The 23,022-nt window shown below is 45.4% G+C and overlaps 1 protein-coding gene across 3 annotated transcripts in view; it reads right to left on the reverse strand.

Annotated features, from left to right (window-relative positions):
- CTPS1 (CTP synthase 1) overlaps nucleotides 1-23,022 on the reverse strand; it is a 225,444-nt gene that overhangs the window by 80,848 nt on the left and 121,574 nt on the right. For all 3 annotated transcript variants that reach the window (XM_078681909.1, XM_078681910.1, XM_078681911.1), the window contains exons 14-16: nucleotides 17,145-17,241; nucleotides 14,328-14,383; nucleotides 13,966-14,062 (exon numbers count right to left, since the gene is read on the reverse strand). In XM_078681909.1, the coding sequence (XP_078538035.1) occupies nucleotides 13,966-14,062; nucleotides 14,328-14,383; nucleotides 17,145-17,241 (250 nt within the window). The remainder of the gene's footprint in view (nucleotides 1-13,965; nucleotides 14,063-14,327; nucleotides 14,384-17,144; nucleotides 17,242-23,022) is intronic.

Consider the following 23,022-nt stretch of genomic DNA (forward strand, 5'->3'; position numbering starts at 1 on the left):
GAAGAGATCTATTGTCCACTTCTCCTTCCTCCCTATCATTGTCAGAGGTGTTAGCATCATGGGAATGATGAGAAGGCACTGGAGAAGGTGGTCTGGGAGACCTCAATGTAGAAACGGAAGCTTGAGGCACAGGCGTCGGTGGAATGGACTCCGCCTATTCAGATGGAGAAAAACAGCGATAATAATCGTCTAACATGTACTGAAGATTGTTAAGCAGAGCTAAAGGCATCTGTGCTGTAGGTATCGTGTCAGGAGCTGGAGCTACAGTCTTTGGGGAAGGATTTTCATCCTGGTTGTCGTCCTGATATTTAATGAACAATTCTGAAGGGCTCCTGGCAGTGCGAAATCGGTCATCCTCTTCAGACTCATCATCCTCCCCATAATCCAGTAATTGCTCAGGTAACTCCAAAGGTACCTTGGTAGGGGAGATATGCAGTGGAGAGAGGACCTCCAATGAAGACCCACGTTTGTCTAGCAAAGAAGATGCTGTTAATGGTGGCAACTGCCCAGACGTTTTAGACGGTGCAGAGAATGCCGTGGCCGTAGACGCTGACCAAACCTGCTAGTCTGTGCAAGATGATAATTGCAGCGTCGACGAGGGGGCCCTCGACGGAGTCGTCGTCGATTGGACCCTCGACGGAGTCATCGTCGATTGGACCCTCGACGGAGTCATCGTCGATTGAGCTGGTGTCAATGAAGTGACCCTCGACGAGGCAGTCTTCGTCGACGAGGAAGTCTTCGTCGACGAGGAAGTCTTCGACGACGACTAGGTAGTCTTCGACGACGAGGCGACCGTCGACGGGGTAATAGTCGACGAGATCTTTCTAACCTTTGTCGTCGACAGGACGTCGACGGTAGATATAATTTCCTTCGTCGACGAGATGGGCTTCACGGAGACCAGCGTCGACGGAGATGACATGATCATTTGTGGTCTCGGCGACGAGAAAGTGACAGTCGAAGTCGCGTCGACAGTGATTTTCGTCAATGAAGGAGTCGTCGTTGATGTCGTCGATGACAGGACTTTTCTCTGAGGTAAATCCTTCTCAGAAAGTCGTTTTGAAGCCAGAGACTTCGTAGTTTTTCGCTTTTTAATGTACTGTGGGACTCCCACTCCGACGACGGGGAATGATTCAGGCATGTGAATCTATGAAAGATACCCCAATACTGGAAAATTGGAGTTCAAGCTGAGATCCTGAAATTAGGACTGAATGCCCACTTCACTACGTCATGAACTATGAAGTCAGGCAATGACCAACACTGAGGGCATTTGTGTCAGTGAACTATAGTGCGGGTGTCCAGAGAGATTTACTCATGATGTACTGAAGGTCAATAACCCTGTGAATAAAGGTAGGATGTTAAATTCATTTATTTCTTGAGCTGTGAAGAACTTTTATTCGATTTTGGGTAATTTTACATAACTCTAGTTTCAAAATCGCATGAGTCACTGTACTTTGGTTCAATGGCAAAGAAAGTAAGACGCGATTTCCTAGAAGGAGGAGAAAACAGGTAATGCTTCCAGGTAATTTTAACTGATGGCTAATTCACTGTGTATTGGGTGCAATTTTTGTTACTGAAAGGTGACAGAATGTAAGCACTGGAGAGATAGAATCAAAAATACAAGACTAGCCAAAGGCACTTAAATGTCCATTGAGGCTAGCAAAAGAACCATGGTCTGACAAGCCACTCCCAGCAAGGCAGGTGATTCAAAGGAGACCGCACAAAAAAGGCAATCATTCCTCAACGATTTAAAGAAGTGCCCATGTTACATGGAAACCCTTTAAGCAGCAGAAGTGGGCACATATAAGCAAGGTAAAATGACACTGAAGAAAAGATTAAAAGGGCAACATAAGAACACGCCAACGAAACATGCAAAATTAGTAATGAAGTATGATTTAGCACTGAAGAAAACCCAAATATCTTAACATACTAGGGGTAAAGTACTTTCACAAAATGTTTTCCTAAAGGCAACACAAGTATTCCTTGTTGTAATGAAATTGTAAGACTGCCCTACCAGGTATACATAATAAAGAAAATAAGTCCTATTCATAAGAGTAGATGATGCATCATGTAGCGAATTCTGTAACTTAACAATTCTACACCATCAGCTGTGAAATAGCAAAACTGCAGTAGGCCTCAATGGGGACTTATTTATTTCTCTTTATTCTACCACAACAGGGGTGATTACTTTTATTGTGTTTCAATTTAGAAGAGCACTTGCTGAGTCAGTGGAAATGGAAGCAAGGGCGTGACTGATTGAAAGGAGGCTTTCGAAATTCAGTCAAAAAATATGCTGATATCTGTGATTTAAGGTCTGAACCATAAACCACAATTCTATGTCAGGATTGGAGGCAAGGATTATGCTCATACTTCCTTTATTTCTATAACTCAGCATTTCAACTTTCAACAAAAAACTACAAGTACCAACATTGTTGTACTCCATAAGGCACTCCCAGCCATCCAATCAGAGACGCCCCTGGTCCATGAGGTTGTGCTGCTGCTTACAACCTTCCTCGTTCTTTCCTGCTCAGCACCACAGATAAGTACCGTTTAACTCTGCTCTTCGGGCGGGTATAATTCGGTGAATAAATGGTTTTATTTGACCAAGTAGTTGTTGACTAAGCATTTTACGCTTTATTGGGGACGCGCGTACGTTATCAGCGTAGTGCTCGAGTGCGGCGCCTTTACATTTAATCGCATATTTTTCTCTGTCATGGTTTATGCGTTTTACCGAATTGTATTTTGCTTGCCAGTAATCGTTAATCCTAATAGGCGGGGCCGCAGGAGCTTTTGCGGCTCCACTCGCAGCCCCTCGGAAGGTGCGGTGTGGCGCCGAGGTGTCAGGGGGTGCGCGTCCACGTCTTGTCAATCCCGGGTGCTCTAGGCGCGCAGAGATCAAAGAGCACCGATCGTTCCCCGCGCCTACACAGCCTTCTATAGCGCTGGAAGCCGTTACGCCTGCTTAAGCCGGTTAGTATTGAAATAACTAAAGTCTCTCCTACGCCCGCCTCGCGGGACGGTATGACGGATAGTTAGACCTGTGACAGCCTGAGTGTTGGTGTTAGCGCAGTGAACAGCACTTGCAGAGAGAGACTCTTGGGGCGGGCCCAGACGCTTGATACCCTCTAGAGAGTTTAGGGTGAGTTGCCCCTGCGGGTCCCGACCCAGGGCACACTTAGTGTGCCCAGACTAGTGACTTGTCACGACAAAATGCTTGCGCCCTTGCCAAGTAGTTCTCTACTAGCGCTTAGAGCGTTGGGGTTGCTCCTCCTCCGCAGGGGTTCTGGTTTCTGGATTGTGCCTCATGGAGGACTACACAGAAGAAGAAACCCTCCAGGTCATCCCTCTGGATGACGAATTTTGTGATGCTGCGGATGCATCCATCCACCAAGCAGTTAACGTGACCATGGGCATTTTGAACAGCGTATAATGCAATATGGATTTGCTTTTGAGGCCCAGCGCCCGCAGAAGCGCAAAAGTGCGACAGCAGTTGATTCAGGCGCCTTTGACCGCCTAAAAAAGGCATTTCTGGCTAGATCTGGTGATAATTCCCTCCCCCCTCTCCTGTAGCCCCGGACCACCCTCGCCTGCCTGTCGAAGATGAGTATTCCTTGGAGGAATCAGCGGACGAAGCCGGCCCCTCCAGGCATTGGCGTCCCGCAGAGTCTTTAGCCAGAGACGCAAGAGAGCGCAGAACAATCGGACATGCTGATACCCGAGGACCTTGCCAACCCCCGTTCATCGGAATGGACCTCCTCTTCTAAAGTATCACCCTTCGTGGCGGGACGCTTACGGAAACCTCTTGAAAAGGAGATTCGGGCTTGTCTTAAAGCGGAGTGTCCAAGCCCGTTCCTCACGGGCAAGGTAGCATTGACCCCGGAGGTAGACCCTAGAATGGCCAATTTCCTGCAAAAGTATATCCGTGAACCCAAAAAAAGGACCGACTGCTCCTGGCGGGCGTGCCAGTAAAAACTGCTATATATCGCAGGCCCCCTAACTACGGTCCTGGAGCTCGCGGAAGAGGCCAAAGCTTCTGGTACCCCTCTCTCAGCAGACAGAATCTCTAACTGGGCTCAACGCGCTATAGTCTTTCTAGGAAATGCAAATTGTGCCCTTTCTACAGAGAGGAGACGCTTGTTCCTCATCACAGTGAACCCGAAGTTGGGTGATCGCGCCACTTCGGAGGCGGGAGCTATAATAGCGCATGGTGGTCTGTTCGAAGAGCCCTTTGTAAAGGAGTTGACCAGGTTCATGACCACCTTTACTTCGCTTGATAAGGCGCAGTGGTCAATCAAGCGTGTGTTTAACCCTAAGGTTTTCGTGGGGGGCCGGACGTGGCAGGGGGCGCTCAACCGGCTGCTTTTACACACAAGGCCCTCAACGAAGCAACGGCAGGAAGCAGCAGGATGCAGGAAGACAAGAATTCTTCCAGTCTCAACGAGGCTCCAGAGACGACGGCGGCGGCGGAAGAGGAATAGGCAGAGGCAACATGCTTAACTCAGGTGAGACTTCCTTCTCTTTCCCCTTACCTGGTGGGCGGAAGGTTGGCATATTTTGTAGACAACTGGAAGGCTATTACTTCAGACGCCTGGGTACTAAAAACATCCAGGGGTTCCATATAGAATTTTACGGTTCCCCACTTCAAGATGTGTGTCCTTGTCTGCTGGTTTATGCAGAGGATCAGGTCTCCCTCATAGACCTAGAGGTGACCGTTTTGTTGCAAAAAGGAGCGGTGCTTCCGACACATCTCCACCCCAGAGGTTTCCCGAGCAACATTTTTCTAGTCGACAAGACAGACTGAGGACAGCGTCCAGTAATCAACCTGAAGGAATTCACCCAATGGTTGATATACCGACATTTCAAGAAGGAGGGCATCCATCTGTTAAGAGATCTCCTTCAGCTAGACGATTGGATGGTCCGCTTAGACTTAAAAGACGCTTACTTGGTGGTACCTATCTTCCCTCCTCCCCGTCGCTTCCTGCAGTTTATGTGGAAAGACCGAGTGTTCGAATTCGCTTCCCTCCCCTTCGGTCTGTCGTCGGTCTCATACTGCTTTACCAAGGTGCTAAAGCCAGTGATAGAAACACCACGGGCCAGAGGGTTTTGCCTCATTATTTATTTGGACGACCTCCTACTCCTAGAACAATGTCCAATCAAGCTCTCGCAGCATTTGCAAGTCACGGTAGACCTTCTCCAGAGCTTGGGGTTTATCATCAATACCAAGAAATCGAGCCTGACCCCGTCCAAGCAGCTACATTTTCTGGAGTTTGTGGTGGATTCTATATCCCGTACTCTGAGCCTACCAGCGCAAGAGAGCTTCATCGGATGCTTGCACGCCAGTCCACCTCGCTCCCCAAGTGGCGCGTCGAGTGGGCCTATTGAGCTCCTTGATTCAAGCGATGTTCCCGGGCCCGCACCACTACAGAGTGTTGCAACGCCGGAAAGTTTCTCATCTTTGCAGAGGCCTCCAATATTCGGATCAAGTTCTATTGACCGACGAAGTTTGCATGGAGATGACGTGGTAGCTCAACCACATGGAGGCCTGGAATGGGAAAGTCATTTTCGGCTCCGAACCAGACTTGGCAATAGAGTCCGAGGCCAGCAAGTTGGGCTGGGGGCCCGCTGTGGTGTCTCCTTGATCGGAGGAAAATGGTCTGCAGACGAAGAACAGCTCCACATCAACTGCTTAGAATTGATGGCGGGGTCTTTCGCAATACAATGCTGGACAAAGGACAGGGCAGCTTGCAGTGTGCTCCTGAAGATGGACAACGTATCGGCCATCCGATACATCAATCACTTAGGGGGAACGAAGTCCAAGGCATTGGCCAACCTAGCCAAGGATTTTTGAATTTTCTGTGTGTCTCCCAACATCTCCGTGATGGCGGAATTCCTCCCGGGGGAGTCCAATGTCAAGGCGGATTAGTGCTCCAGTAGTCGGTCGGACATGAGCCTCTGGCAGCTACATCCTCCAACTTTTCAGAATTTTTGCGGTCCTGACAAAGAATGAAACATTTCCTAGTAACCATGATGGAAAGTTGCAATTCTATTAAAGACACGGAGGCAAGGATTATTCCCACCCATGGCTCAAGGGGACCTGAACCCACCCGCATGGAGGTATTTACATCAATTTAACATGGTTATGGTTGTGCCCTTGACGTATGGGATAAGTATAGTTGTTTGATGTCTCAATGTTGGATTTCTATCCAATGGTTAATGTAGGTATGTGGTATGTACCTGGTATGCTTCACACAGTTCGAGGAATGGTTTCATTTGGCTTCTCCTAGGGCCTGAAGAATTCAAAACGGACTAGAATTCATTGGTGTCTAGATGGTTGCAGTCAAGAAAGAGGACGGTTGTAAGCAGCAGCACGACCTCATGGACCAGGGGCGCCTCTGATTGGATGGCTGGGAGTGCCTTATGGACTACAACAAATTTGGGACTTGTAGTCTTTTGTTGAAAGTTGAAGTGTTGCGTTATGGAAATAAAGTATGAGCATAATCCTCGCCTATGCGTCCTTAATAGAATTGAAACTTTCCATCATAGTTACTAGGAAATTTTTCATTCTCTCCATAATGAGGCATCATGCTTTTTTACTGAGATGGAAGTGATCTCTGTAGAAAACGTGTACTTGCTTCACTGACCTGTATTGAGGCAACAGGCCTGCCTCCCTCCCTCTCTCAGCATTAATGTGATCTCTCAAGCCCTCACAAGTCAGCAGAAACATGTGGGCCCTTATTAATGGAAAGTGACAATCCCTTTACTGGCAATGAGCTGACTGAGCCCGCTTGCCTGCCTGTCATAATAGGCCATTAGCAGTTACAATGGCATTGGGGAATGACTGTTTACAAACCAGGTAGTGTAGAAATGGCAGAATTGTTATTGTGTTAGAGTATCTACTAGCAAGTGTTCCGATAATCAAATTATGAGGCAAGTACTATTCACTGCATTTCTCATTAGGACTTAAGCATTTGTCACCCGGGTGTGCTCATTCACTGATCGGGGCTTTCTTCTGGAGCCGCCTTGTGGCTCGTCTCATGTCCCTGCTAAATGCGTTTTAGTAAAAATGCAACAAGCACACATGATGAACTCTATGCAGGCAACGTGGAGATCACTTTATGAAAGGGCACCACAGCATAAGAATGCGGCGACTAAAGTTCACTTTACGGTGTCACGTTAGCTCTTAAGCACGCTACGCAGCACCACAACTAATGTGATAAATTAATGAAACTAGACAATCAACAGTCAATAAGGTTCACTAAGTGTCTGCTTACTTTAGAGTGCCAATGGATCACCATCTTTTGCGAAGAATCAAACACTTAGGAGGGACTGGAAATATAACTAATGAAATGAAATGATATATAAAGAGGACTCAAAAGAGTTGTAAACAGGACACAAAGATGATCTTGTAAAGAGATTATTCCCGGTGTCATACATCAAAGGAACCATGTATGAGTTCTGCACCCTCTAAAAGGTAATAATGACTACTTTTTTTACAAATGTTTTATCAATTTAAAAAATGCGCTGGCCAATTCCTTAACCTTTAGTTTAGCTGGAGACTGTAGTTCACAACTATTTCTTTGTCAAAGAACATGTAGTACCTCCTCCAATATTCCTACGAACTCCTGGTGAACCAGATTGGAAAGAGGGCTCGAAACCGATCATATATGGGGGATGTATATGTTGCTGAGAGAAAACAGTCACCCGTAAAACACAATTTAAGTATGGACGGTAGGACGGAGTTTTAAAAATGTGCTGATGTCATTTAGAACTGATGATGGTGATGTGTAATTGGAGCAGGATAATGAACACGGTACAACTTTAAAGGCCTTACAAGAAAACTAGTGAAGAATTTAACTGTATTTGTGAAAAAGGCATAAATTCTATAAACAAATTCCCCAACAAGCAGACAGACGCCTTTTGCCCCTAACAGGTCTTTTTAATGTGACACAGACCTTTTGGAGTTGAAACGCGTCAGTTGTTAGTTTTCAAGCTCCAATTAAATTAAAACTATTGAGTTCCTGGAGTGCAGCATTTTTCTGCTTGCTGGAAACATATTGGCAGGTTGAGCTGCCGTCCACCTTGCAGCAGTTAGAATGCACCCCCACCTTTAACCGCATGGTTTGTGTATATATATATATATCTATATCAACCTTTTCTCTAATGGCATACAGAAAAGAGAGCGTCAATCAAGGTAGCTTTCAGGGTGAATTTATTTCCAGAAACAACCAGTGAGTGTGTTGCGGTTGCTACCTCACAACTTTGCTAACAACATATATAGTACCACAAAACACATGGCCTTATCAATTACCTCTCCGATGACAAAGGCTACTGTTGCTGTATGTTTCTGAATCTGATAGCAAACTTGGTAACTAAAGTGCAAATGGTGTGCAAGTGAGGAAGAAAAATTATGACTACTGTAGGAAACTGGCTCTATATATACTACACCAAAATGAGGTATATAGAGTCCAGGTGACCCCAGGGGTAGGCAGAGGTTAAAGTTAGATAGAACCTTACTCTCTATTTGTGGTAGAGTGGTCAAGCAGTAAGGCAGTATCAGAGGACAGTGCTAAGCATTTGATGGACACAGTCAGTCAGCACATGAACTCACAACCTCAAGAACTAAACTTTAGGCCAATTGTTTTTGTATAAAAAATATATTGTTTTATTTTTAGAACCAAGCAAGCCTGGCACAGGTAATCATTAAATACTTTACAGTAATAAGTTGCTGAATGTAGAACAGTTTGAAAATGCAATAGGAATTGTACTTTGATTTATAGCGGATGCAGTAGGTTGCAATACTTACCAAATACAGTACATTGAAATGAATAAGCTTTTTCAGAAAATTAAAGTTAAGTTACTTTTTAAGTTACTTTTCTAACTGAGTGCTGGATACCTAGATTCAGCACTGGGACATTTCCTGCAAACAGGAAGTAAATATGTTTTGATTCTTCGTGCGATTTTTAAAGAATATTTTTTAGATTTCAAAACTCCACACTTAGAAACTTTTTGGAAGAAAATTGTCAATGTTATCCTATGGAGGAAAACAGGTTATCGGTTCACAGGTAAGTTATCGACTGTGGAAGTTAAGGTTCTGGGGTTAGACTCAGGGGTCCCCCAGGGTCAGTGATGCACTCCTGTTATACCCTCAGCGGCACTAGGGCGGCCGGGTGCAGAGTGTTGAGGCCCACTGTTATCCAATGGGGGATAGGAGGGCTCCGGTTGGTGGCTGCTGGCAAGCAGGCCACTGGGTTGTGGGAGCAAAGCTCCTGGACTTTAGCTCAGGGCAAATGGGGAAAAAGTAGCACCGAAGGTGCACCCTCAGTGGCACTAGGGCAGGCGGGTGTAGGGTGCTGTTAAGAGTTCGGGTGCCTGTTTTCAATAGAGAACCTCCGGTTTGCAAAAGCACTGCAGGCAGGGAGACTAAGGACTTCTGGGTGCGGCCACCACTTCAAGAGGTAAGTTGGAAAGTTAGGGGTTGGTTAGGCGCCGTCTGTTTGGGCACACAAGGCTGTGGGGCGTCAGGTGCAGTGGTGCCTTTTGGGGTCGGATCTTCTTACCAGTTAGAAGGGCCTTCTGGATTTAGACTGCAGGCGTTGGCTGGAGGCTTGAGGCAGGTCAGGATCGCCGGGGTGAACTCCTCGTGGTGTATTTCCACTGGAGCTGGGTTCGGCGGGTGCAGAGTGGGCTGGATTCACGGTTTCCGGCTGCTGCCAAAGGGTGCAGTTGAACAAATCCGGTGTTCACAGGAGAAGCAGTCTTTGGAGGTGAAGGCAGGCAGGTCCTCCAGGGTTTTTGAGGTTGCTGGCTGCAGGACACACTGGGGTTTCGCAGGAGCAACTTCGAGTGGAGACAGGCCTGTAGGGCTAGGGCCAAGTCAGAGAGCGTCGTCCTCTTGTTGGCTCTGCACGGCTCTTCGTTCCTTTTTTTTATCTTCTTTTTTGTCGTTTCTGGATCTGAGGAAGCAAAGTTCAGGGTGCGCCCTAAATACTAGATTTAGGGACGTTACAGGTAGTTAAAGGGCAGGGACCAATGGTTCTCTTCCCTGGGGTGGGCACACCCCCTATTGTGCCACCCTCCAGTGGGAGGGGGCAGGAGCCTGTCCCTGGTTGGTTGGGTCCCCCCATCCTCAAGATGGCGGGGACTTGGAGTTGTGCTTCACCTCGCCTCCCCACCTGAGGGGTGGAGTTGGCAGAGGTGCGCACACCTCTCTCCCTCACTTGCTTTTCCCACCCGTTCTCCCGCCCAATGTGGGTGGTAGAACCAGTGGGGACCAGTTGCTGAAAGCAGCAAGTGGCCTGGGGAAGCTCACAAGGGCGGCATGCCTTCAAAGCTAAACCCTTCGTGAACCCTGCCCATCCTGGGGGAGGAGGTTTGGCACCTCGTCCCAGGATGTGCATTGTTTCAGGCCCCCGAGAGCGGCAGTCTCTCGACCCAGGGGTCTAGTAACATGTCTGTTGATGGCAGCCTGAGCAGCCACTCAGTCGGGACACTAGAAGCTAATCTAGTTTCAGGGGGCATCTCTGAGATGCCCTCTGTCGTGCATCTTACATTAAATCCCACACAGGCATCAGTGTGAGTTTTATGAGCTGAGAAGTTTGATACCAAACTTCTCAGTTTTCAGTGCAGCCATTATGGTGCTGTGGAGATTGTAATGACAAACTCCCAGCACCATATACTCTTAATGGCAGCACTGCGCTTACAATGTCTAAGAATGGCCTAGACACTGCAGGGGTACAGTGTTCATGCACCTGTACCCTTACCACTGGTATAGTGCACCCAGCTAGAGGGGTGACTCATCTATGCCAGGGCAGTGGTTTGTAGGCATGGCACACAGGGATGTGTGCCATGTCGACTCTTCACTTTGTTCTGCACCATGACACGCAGCCTGCAACGGCAGTGTGTGAGTGTCAGGGTACAGGACCTCTAAGGCTGGCACAATAAGTGCTGCAGCCCTTAGAGGCCTTCTCTGATCACAGTGCCCTGGATACCTCGGGTACCATTTACCAGGGGCTGACCTGTGGCCAGAGATGCCAAATGGGTTTAGGCTTCAATGCACTTTTAGGGAAGGAACATAGGTCCTGGGTACCTGATTAGCAGGAGCCCAGAGCACACTGAGTCATAGAACATCAGCAATTCAGCAACAAGTGGGGTCATACCATGAAGAAAGAGGGCAATTTCTCACAACTACAAGTTACTCAAAGGACACTATGGAAACGGATAGTTGTTTGAAATAATGTGTTTAGTGATATAGAGCTATATACTTCACTTACGTGCAAAGCCTCTATTAAAAGGTCTGCAGATATGGGTCCAGATTCATGCTTGCCAAACACATTAACAGACTGGCACGTTGCAAAAAATTGCAGAGTGTGACACCAGAAACTGAGTAGACATAACGCCACTTTAGCCACATTGGGCCACGCTGGTGCATCAATATAATTTCCTTGTCTATTTTTAACAGGCCCTTAGTGGCAGAGAGGATTACGACAGATCAATAATGGATAAGTGGAGAAACAGCTAATTTCAAGCCTTAATAATGTTAAACACTTATTGCCATCTTTCAGAAATGGGGAGGTGGCCGGGATCTGTGAAGAATCTGCAGATGGACAACAAAATATCCACCAGAAAGATTGTTAGTGAAGGAAACTAACTTTTTCTTCTAATGGATACCTCAACCTGCAGATTCCTCAATTTCTGAATAGATACCTTCTATCGAGTGGAGGTTCTGAAGGGCTGTTCATATAAGGAAATCCTGGAATACGGAATGAGCAAAATGGCCATTGTGTGTCATGTCTGAAATCCAAGCAATGGTGCTTAGCAAAGTGTGAAAAGATGCCCATGTCATCGCAACAAATCTCACCCACAATGAATCCAGCAAGTGCTGAGGTTGAAGACTACAGTGAAATGAGCATGGATTACCTCAGATGGTTCCTTTTTGGCAAAAACTGAACGAATTTTGATGCACAAAATGAACCATAAGTCCTCATCCGGACCGCCTTGCCCTTTTTGTTGCTAATATACCCAACGAACAGCTGGTCACTCGCTTAGAGGATGCAGTAAATAAGCCCTCCCCCCACCACCACTTCTACCACAAAACACTCCCAGAGGGTCCAGGCAATGTAGTCTATCCGCTTCTTGGGTAAGGTGTGGTAGGAGAAAAATGGTGGGAATTTTAATGGATTGTCCCACATGCAACGGGGACACCAATATCGGCAGGAAAGAGGCTTTAGATCAAGACCAACTTGCATATAAGCACGTGAAAAATGGATGAACACATAGGGCCTGCATCTCACCAACACCTGTTGCTAAAGTAATGTTCACAAGTAAATTGCTTTTCAACAATAGCAACTTTAACAGGCAACTGTGAAAGGGTTCAAATATGGTCCTCATGGGAAGGCCAGAACAAGAATCATATCTAACTGGGGCAACCAAGTGCGTAGGATAAAATGTACGAGTCTCTTAAAAGAATTTGACAAAAATTGGGGATTTGATACTGAAGGCAGTTAAAAGCTGAGAGACAACACAGTCTTGGATAGCGTCCATTGCATAACCCTGTTGGAATTGTGACAGAGTTTCAGATAGATGTGCTTCGAGTTGATCTACATTTTGCTCCACACCCCATGCATCAAATTGATTCCAACTTCCTGAATAAACAGATTGTGTGTAGGGGCACGAGCTCACAGTAGGACATCATCACCTTAGGTGCCAGTTGATAGGAGCATGTGTGTCCCCACTCAGACTCTAGTCACTACGGTGTAGGTTCTGGTGGTTGGGGTGCAGAACCTGCCCCTCCAAAATGGAAAAAGAGGTCCATTCTGAGAGGCAGACCGAGCAGGGGCCAGAGGGAGAGTCACAAGAGGTCTGCATATCACGCCCTCCTTGGCCTGATCGGGGAGATCTGAAGGGCTTGGATCTGGTCCTGGCATACATTTCTCAAGATCCAAGGAGTAAGGAAGTGGAAAAATCCACCAAAACACCCCCATGGCTCCTTGTAAAGCGTTTTCGTGAGTGGCTAAGGTCCACCAGAGGAGTGCCTCACAGGGTAAATATGTTCTAGAACACAATGGTCTGCAAGATGACACCGACTTAGGCAGTCGCCTTTGGAGCTTCTGGAGCCTGCCACATGGTAAGAGACCAGCCAGATCACATGGTAATGTGCTCAGGCCCAGAGTCTCAGAGAAGTGAGAGGCCTACTCTTCCCTGCTTGTTGACACACACAGCTGTGGTATTATTCAAGATCAGAACAGACCAGTTGCCAAAAAAAGGGGCGGGGGGAGGCTTTTATGGCCAGGCAAATTGCCTGTAGTTCAAGCACATTGATGTGAAGAACCAGATTCACTGGAGACCAAAGGACTCTGATCTCCAGTTCCTCCAGATGTGCACCACAGTCCAAGGTAGATGTGTCTGTCACTATGTTGATCACCACTGGGGCTCGGTAAAAGTTTATCTCTTGTGTAAGGTGATTCTCTATTGACCATTAGCACAAATCTAACGTGGTTTCATAAGAGACCCTCATGGTGTCCAACAGTATCCCCCATGCTAGAACCTCTGGTAACAAAGGCACTACTAAAGAACGCTCATGCTGCAGTGTGCATATGACACCAGTATGGTGCAAGAAGTCAGCAGAACTAGCAGGCAAAGAACCATCAGGATCAGCTTCAGCCCAACTGGAATCAAACCCTGAATGTCCAGGAGGATAAGGGAAGGCCCTCAAATATGCCGTGTCCAGTGAACTCTTACTGGAACGTTTCCAAAAGTCCTCAACAGTTTCCTGAAACTACCTACTACCTCCCCAATCGATAATAACTAGACAAATGTGGAAGCCTATGTACTGAAAGCTCTTGGAACAGTCTGGGGTAGCACTATGAAAATTAATTTATTAACTGTATGCCTTAGGTTTCTAGAACTCAACAACAACTAAATGGAAACACAGATATGATTGTCATAGGAGGCACAGAACACATATGTTACCTTCCAGTTCCACCATTTCCATTCGTTCACCTTCGGTGTCTTGACCCACAAATTTCAGGCCCCGTTCTTCAAAGTTTTTTCTAAGCTCTGGATTCACCTACAGAAGGGTGTAACAAAACAATAATGCCATGTGTTGGTGCGTGCATGTGCTATGTGCCTTCATATCCTAAGTAGTAGTCTTTGAAAAATATCAAATTTGCCATATTATGGTTCTCTATGATGAGCAACAACAGGACTCTAATACACTGTGATGATGTTTTAATCTTAAATTGCTATCCACATTTGGTTTTATTCCAGTGACTACAAAAACAAATGAAAAAGAAATCAACCTTACAACGGCAAAAAAAGCAAGGATTCTTTACCTCGTATCGGTGACGATGACGCTCTTCCACATACTCTGCATCTCCATACAACTTTCCTGAAAACAATGGTCGAATGAGAATTCCAGTCTACAAAAACACAGTATTTCATCAGCCAGTCAACATGCAAAGCGCTCATGAAACATGAGTTACAGTGGTGAACACTGACAGTTACTAAAGAATAATCAATATTCGTTGGTGCAGGCAGTGGTCAGATTATCACCTTGTGGAGAAGTGTGGCTCAGGGGTTAGAGGCAGCAGACCCGGAAGCTGAGATCAGTCCTGGACCAGGGTTCAATTCCCCGCCTCGGCGGGTCTTGGGCTAAAAATTCCACGGACTTGATAATTCTCGCCCCGGTGCCTCCTCGACTCACGGGTTCACACTCTGCGACTCTGGGCAATAGCTTGCTTAATCTCCACAACGGCCCCTCGCGGCGGGATGCCTGACTTTCACCTTGTGGATACCCTGCTATCTCACAGGGGAATACCAGGAAGGGTTCCCTAAGCAAGCGCCGGGACACCCACTGCGGGTAGCTGTGCGCTATATAAGCTCAACTACATTTACATTTACATTTGTGGTTCCGAAATACATCTGGTTTTTATTCTATTTATACAGCACAATTTCTAAGACGTAATATTTCTTTCTCGGGTTAATCAGTAAATATTTTTGCAGGGTAAGGTCGTTATTAATGAATTTATCTTTATTTTGATAATTTAGCCAAATCAAAATAACACTTAAAAAGAACTCTGAGGCCCTTTTTAATAGCACACCATTCAACAGTTCTCCTTAAACATGTTCACTTTAACTGAAGACTTACTTACACTAGTGCAGAACAGATTTTCAGGAGTAGGGCTGCTGCTGCTACACCACCACTAGACCTAGGCCTTGAACAGTGTACATAAAGTAAGAACTAACCTACCCTGATGTGGGGAAAGTGACTTGTCACACATATGACCATCAACGCCTAGCTGCTGAAAATGCCTTTATGGCGCAGTTTCGAGACAAACTGCCATGGAGATACAAGGTTGCCCCTGCCAGGTACTGAGCAATCAACATTGAGCATGACAATGTCTGGTCCTGTGGAAATCCCCTCACCATTTTACAGTGATCCAATTGCAGGAGGTCGCCTTGATTTCAGAACCATTGTAATTAGTTTTTAAGCTAAACTTCTTGAGACATTGCAGTTTGAACCCCTGCTCTACACTAAGGAACGCCCCATCACAGAAGTCGCTCAACCGTTAACAGTGTATGCCAAGATACAGTCTTTCTTACCCCCTCCCCAGGCCCGCCAAGCAATCTACGGAGAAACTGGCCCTGTAATCAGCTATTGTCCCCATGCAGCACAGTGACCACTGGACTGCAAACTCCTGTATTCATAGCACTAGCGACTGACACAAGGTCACTTCCCTGAGCTGAAGAATGCACAGGGTACTTTCTCTGCATATTCAAATCTCTGAAGCTATTGAATACTAAATGTAAAATGGCAGTTCATTTTGGCTCTGACTGATTTAACTTTATGTCAAATAGGAATTCCCTTTGTGCACCTTACTTTAGAGACACCAATTCTTACACACAGCTAGACAAATATCCTTCGGACATACAAACCCATCACGTAGAGCAATACAGTAAATAACAATATAATCCTATAAAAGCAAATAAGTTCAGTATGCACAATTTATTTCATATATTTAAAAAACAGATAAAAGACATATAATTAAAATTGAAATAAAATTAAATTAAAATTGGGAATACAGACAATATAAAAAGAGGAACAACTCATATACAAGAATCAAAACGGTTCCTAAAGCTAGAAAGGGAGATACACAAAAAAGGTAGAAATTCAGCAACAGTCAGAATAGTCCTTGATCGGTATATCTTGTACTTCTCCCTTTATTTCAGTTCTGACTGATTTAAACCAGTGAAAAGACTTGAAATACTTTGAGCCTAAGTGTTTCCCAAAAAGCTAGAGAAAAGGAACAGCCCCATAAGAAAATAATGGCTTTGGGGTGAAAGGTTACACTTAAAAATAGCACCTAGCGCTAAGGAGCTACTAACATAATTGGGCTTAAATCCCGGGTCCAGATGGTGCTAGGCACTTTTAATTTTTTATGCCCATCTTGATTTTAAGCGTAAAACTTCTGCTTGGCTGTAAATTAAGCATTTTCTTTTAGAAAATTAAGAACTATCTCTGGACATTGAAATGATTGCCTGTTATCTGATGTGTTAAATATGTTTAGAGTTTGTAATCCCTCACCACCTCTTGGAATAAAGCCTTGACTTCTACCCTGAGAGAATCAAGTGTCAAAAGGAAGAACTGAAGTATTATGGCCTCAAAACACAAGTGTTAAAATCAATAAGTGACTGCAATAGCCTAGTAACCTCTGACTGCCCTAGGATACCAAGAAAAGACCTTGTGTCTTCATAGGAATGTGCCTCTGGAAAACCAAAGAAACAACCTTAGATTAAATGCCATGAACAATGGATCCAGATAAAAGGCCTTCTTGTAAGATCTGCAGTCGGCTTCATCAAATGAGTGACCTTAGTCACTGACATTTCTAGGTAATCTCAGAACCCCTTCAATACCAAGGTTAGCAGTTCTTTCTGCCTCTAAAGGAAGACCAGGAAAACAACTTACAAATCTATCATTTGAAATAGTGTTTAGGGTGGGGAAAAGGAACTAAATTGAGTGAAGCAGCTGATGCAGGATACTCAAACAAATGGCATTCTTGAGTAAACAAGTGGCTGAACACCACATTATGACACTTGACAAAACAACAAAGGGAATCAGTTTAAGAAGGTATAGGACACAGGACACTTACTCATGACTGAATTTTTAGTTTGAAAGATGGTTTTCCTTTTGCCAAGCCGCATGGTGCCCCCCATTTGCCCAGGATTATGCTCTGGCATATCTATTACCTGGAACAGAATTAAAACATATTGTATTTAAGAATCTGAATTTGTGTCATACATTGCACAGCAATTGCACCACAGTCTATTTCACACAGATACCTACCATGGACAAATACTTCACAGAAAGGTAGGAAAGGCAACACCACCACAGAGAAAGATAAGCTGTGGGTAGAGACCAGTAAAGCAAACCTGCCAGCAAAGATGTAGCTAATGGGTCGAATTGCTACCCAGAAACACAACCCCTGAACATCCATGGGAGCTATTTTTGCTCCCAATCTGGCCATTCTATATAAGGACAACATTGAAACATCTTGTATCCTGAACACCTCCAATCCTTTCCACAGTGGCATAGCACTGTGGAAACGATATATAGATGATATTTTCTACTATGGACTGACTACAGACTCATTCACCCACCTTCTACACTGGCTCAACAACAACAGTGGGGGGCTTAAATACACGCTCTCCATGAGCAAAGACTCAATACCATTCCTTGATCTCGAAATTAAACACACAGATGGCCATCTCACCACAAGTCTCCACCGTAAACCCACTGAGCGCACTACTTTGTTAACCTACAGCAGCCATCATCCCCGTGCCGTGAGAAACTCCCTCCCCTTTTCACAGTTCCTACGCATCCGAAGGAATTGTTCCTTTAAGGAAGTTTATTTTAAGGAGGCCAAAATTCTCAGTAATAAACTCAGGAACAGAGGGTACCCGAAAAAACTGGTACGCCACTCTCTCAAAAGAGCTTGGTACTGCCCCCGTGAGGTCTTGTTAGAACCCAAGCCCAAAAAGAACCAATACAGACTCATATGTGTGACTACTTTTTAACCAGCCTCAAATTCTATAAGGAAATGCATACTGGAAACAGTGGCCAGTACTGAATGCAGGGGAACTACGATTAGAACGCCCCATGTTCGTCTTCAAACGAGCCAAAAATATCCAGACCACCTGGTACGAGCGTCCCTCCCACAACCCACATCCAAAGTTACGCTAAATGATGTATGGGGACTACCCGCACTGACTGGTCATACGAAATGTGGTAATTGTATAGCCTGTGACTCAACTATTGAAGGAAAAACCTTTTCATTTGGCTCAATCAAATTTGAAAGAAAACATTTTACTAATTGTAATTCGTCAAATGTGGTGTATGCAATCTTTTGCCCATGCATGAAAATCTATATAGGTCAAACCACCCAGAAAATAAAGCTTCGCATTGGGCAGCACAGAATCAGGATAAAATGCAACACGGAAAACGCCCCCTTGGTGGAACACTTTATGGAAAAGGCACACAATGAAAGAGACTTGACTTGGACAATTATCACACAAATCAAACCACCACCACGAGGTGCGGATGTGTCACAACTACTAAACAAGGAGGAGCTTAATTGGATACTGAGGACCAACAGTATCCGCATGGGATTCAATCGCCTTGAGGATTGGACAACCCTCCTCTAATTGAATGTGTAAACATCCCAACGATATGTCCGGATAGAAATTACTGTGTCAATTAGATCATCTGTCTCCATCTCTGGATAGAAGTTACTGATTCAATGGGCTCTTCTGTTTTCCTTTTATAAAATTGCTGAATTGTCAAAATTTGAGTGTACATTGTTAATAATGTTTGAAAATGTTTCACTGTCCTTCACGTCACCAACACCACTATGTCACTACCTCTTATTCTCCACTCTAAGATGGCCTTCCTACTACTTAGTTACCTTACTATCATTCCATTATGGCCGCCACACATCTAGCGCTAGTCCTTCCTTTATTTCGCCAGGCCGCACACCCCATGCTAGCGTTATAAGAGGTTCTCACAGTACGGCTCAACAGCGATCCCCGCCAGAGATGCCGCGTCTTGCGATCCTGCAACCGGTACAACTGTAAGTACACCGCCCTACCCCAACCCGCTAAGTCTCGCTCCCGCTCAACTGTCACATAATCTGGATTGTGCCCGTGCTTCCCTTCCCCAGTGAGCCGTGATCTGGACTGTCTCCTTGAAAAACACGCGGGATATCCTGAAATGTACGCGCCACAGATGGTAACTATACTTCGCCCATTATCTCACGAATGAATGCATCCTTCCCCATAGTTCCGACTCCAAAACGTCCATCCTGACCTGAGTTAGCTCCCCGTTTTAAGGATCAGACTTGGTAAATCCTATCTCTTTTCTAATGTCACTGAGCCGTTTACACAATTTATTCACTGTATAGATAAAATTGAGTACCCAGCACCGCTAAGTCTTCACTAATGCGCCGGTCGATTCTGACCCTCCTACCTCAATTTTAAATACTCTCCCGCACTGCGCCGTATGTAACTAATTGTTTTTAAATTCGTCAATTCTCTGAATTGTTTTCCTTATTGTTTCAAAGATGAGCCTTGTCCTTTAAGTAAAACACCTTTCGCACTGCGCCGTCGACTTTCCAAGGTGGTAGCTCTCCTTCTACTTTCGACGCCTACGTCGAGCACCGATCAGTCTCTAGACAACCCATCTTCACTATCTTAATTAAGGTTGCTGCACCGCTGTTCACTGCACAGCATGTCAACTTTGGTCTAGTACTAAGCATGTCAGCAATGAACGGTCCTTTTGGTACGAACAGCAAACCTGTTGCCATTTATTATCACTACATGTATTCATGTCACGCTTGTTCTCCTTAAACATGCCTGGCCGCGTAATCACATTGTTTTTTCCCCTTCTCTCCCTCATTTTTTTCCCCTTTAATGGTTTCTGTATGTAGTATGAAAGGCAACTGTTTATAATTCCAAGACAAATATGATTTATATATTTGTCCTAAAGATGAAGCCATGTAGCTTAGTTTTCGGCATCGAAACGTCGTCGACACAATAGGATCATATGTACTTAATATGCTTGTGAGTGCTATGTACAATGGTCGCTCAAAACTATAATCAAGTCTGTTCACTGATTATAAGTATACAGACCGATTTGCTCGCTCTTGCCTATATTTGTTGTTTTGTTCACTGTAGGTCACGGGTTTTGCCCCCTTGACATTACTTTGTGATTGTGTGCATCGGTATAATAAATTCCTGTCCGGCTGGACAAAGGACATAAATACTATCCAGTTTGTGTCTATTCTTATCCTGATCGCCCAAACTACTAGGGTCCACTTTTTTTTTGTAATAAGTTAACGCCCAAGGTCCCTAGTGTACTACCTTTGGGTTCTCTTGTCTCTCATAACAGTAGTTTAGGAGTGGGCAGACAACAGGCGGGTGAATTTTTCTGTACAAAAAGAAATATGGGAATGATACAGACAAAGGAGTTCATACGGTGAATGGCATGTGCTAAATTCATCTGGAATGGCCATATTCAAATTCATCTTAAGATATGCTCAGAATCTGTTCAATATTTTTTAGATCTCAATATCTTCCCTCAAGGTGTAAATCATACACTGCACTATACATTGTCTATTTTGATCTAAAAGAGGAATGTACCAAAGTATTTTCACTTCTTGACAGGCAAATAGAGGCTGGCAAACCACTGACCAAAATTGCAAGCCAAGGTACTCTCATGTCCACGGCTGTTTATTTTGGAAGAACCATTTTGTATGGAAGAAGGCAGAGTACTTATTCATTGGAAATTAAGTGCAGACCTCCTTGGACGCCTTCCCAATATAATTTCAATGTACAGCTATATTTAGAACTTTGAACTACTTTTTTGTACTGGAGAAATAGATTAAGAAGTGGGACTACAAAGATGATTTTAGCCATTTACCACTGAAACCTACTCTAATACATTTTAGGGGGCTCTTATATCTGCTTCAACCTTTATTTCCTGCTGAAGCACAAGTTACTACTTGTGTAACGATATATCTGTAAGAGACATTAGTTAGTGATAGATTCCTTACCTTAGAATATCCCCAGGCGTCAGACTGGATCCGGAATTTTTGGTAAGCAGCTCAAAATATGTATATTTAAAAGATTAGGTAATTTAAATTTAGTAAAACAAATACAGCAGTGAAACAGCAATCTTTACAACAAAGGCATTAATACTTTATTCAATCCTTTGTACTCTCATATATGAATTCCTCCTGAAAAAAGTGAACTTGCCATATACAGGTGAGGCATAACACAGCTGAAACTGGGCACAAGCATCTGAAAGAGACACGTTAGTGATAGATTCCTTACCTTAGAATATCCCCAGGCGTCAGACTAGATCCAGAATTTGTTTTGCGTAGCAGTACCCTTGCGCGTCGGTAGGCGTCGTCTGCGGCTCCGCGTCTGTCGTTGGCGTCGAGGGCGCCGTGATGACGTCGTCGGAGTACCTAGACGCCGCCTCCGCGTGCTGACGTCAGTTCTTAGACACTGCTTTTCCACGCCAGAAACGCAGAGCCATGTTAAAAAAACAAAACTGGTGCCATTAAAACTAGGGCCCTGAAAGGGATGACCTTAACCCTCGATATCGGTTCGCAGAGGTGGGTCGGTAAGGAATTATCACTAACTAATGTCTCTTACAGATATATCGTTACACAAGTAGTAACTTGTGCATCTGAAAGAGACACGTTAGTGATAGATTCCTTACCTTAAAATAGATACCCCAGCAATGCCAACCCCGGTGGTGGGTCTGCGAACCAATAATCACACCAGAAAGTCGAGGAGGACAGAAGGCCAAAGAAGCCATCCCTCCGGACTTGGCTGTCCAGGCAGTAGTGTCTCGCAAATGTGTGCAGCGAGGCCCACGTGGTCGCCTGGCAAATGTCCTGCAAGGGCACTCCTCGGCCTAAGGCAGTTGTAGTCGCCGTGGCCCGAGTGGAATGAGCCCTCAGCCCAACAGGGGGTTCCTTCTTAGCCAAGGAGTAACACGCCTGGATGCACAAGATGATCCACCGAGAGATGGTCCTCTTGTGCACCGCCCGTCCCTTCTTGGCGCCCACGTAAACAACAAAGAGTTGGTCTTCCACCCGGAACTGGCATGTGCGATCCAAGTAGAATGAAAGCGCACGTTTTGGGTCCAGACAGTGGAGCCGCTCTTCCTCTTTAGAAGGATGCGGTGGTGGAAAGAAGGTGGGCAAGGTGATAGACTGCCCGATATGGAAGGCCGTGACAACCTTAGGCAGGAAAGATGGCTTAGTACGCAACACAACCTTGTCCGGATGGACAGAAAGGAAGGGGGGTGTACATGAAAGAGCCTGGAGCTCACTCACTCTCCCGGCAGAGGTGAAGGCAACCAGGAAAGCAGTCTTCAGAGTAAGAAGGCGGAGAGGACAGTTGTGAAGTGGCTCAAAGGGAGCACACATCAGAAATGTAAGAACAAGGTTCAAGTCCCACTGAGGCATCACAAACGGAACAGGAGTAAACATGAGTGGGATGCCCTTCAGAAAACAAGTTACGATAGGAGACTTGAACAAAAAAGGTTGATCAGGCAGCCTTAGAAAGGCTGAAAGGAGAGAAAGGTAGCCCTTGATAGTACCCAGAGCAGAGCCCTGCTGGGCAAGAGAAAGAAGGAAGAGGAGAACCTCAGAAAGAGGGGCATTGAGAGGATCCACAGCCTTTGCTGTGCCCTATGCCACAAATCTGTTCCACCTGCAGGCGTATACCGACTTTGTGGAGGGACGTCTGGCTGCCAGAATGACATTACAGACTTCAGGAGGCAAGTCAAATGGCCTCAACTGTCGCCGCTCAATCTCCAAGCATGGAGGTGGAGACTGGACAGGTTTGGGTGGAGGACCGTCCCCTGCTGCTGCAACAGAAGGTCCTCCTGAAGAGGCAGACGAACCGGGGGATCGACTGACATACTGAGTAGCTCGGGATACCAGTACCTTCGTGCCC

The sequence above is a fragment of the Lissotriton helveticus genome, chromosome 3_1 (genome assembly GCF_964261635.1).
Source record: "Lissotriton helveticus chromosome 3_1, aLisHel1.1, whole genome shotgun sequence".
Classification (NCBI taxonomy): Eukaryota; Metazoa; Chordata; class Amphibia; order Caudata; family Salamandridae; genus Lissotriton; species Lissotriton helveticus.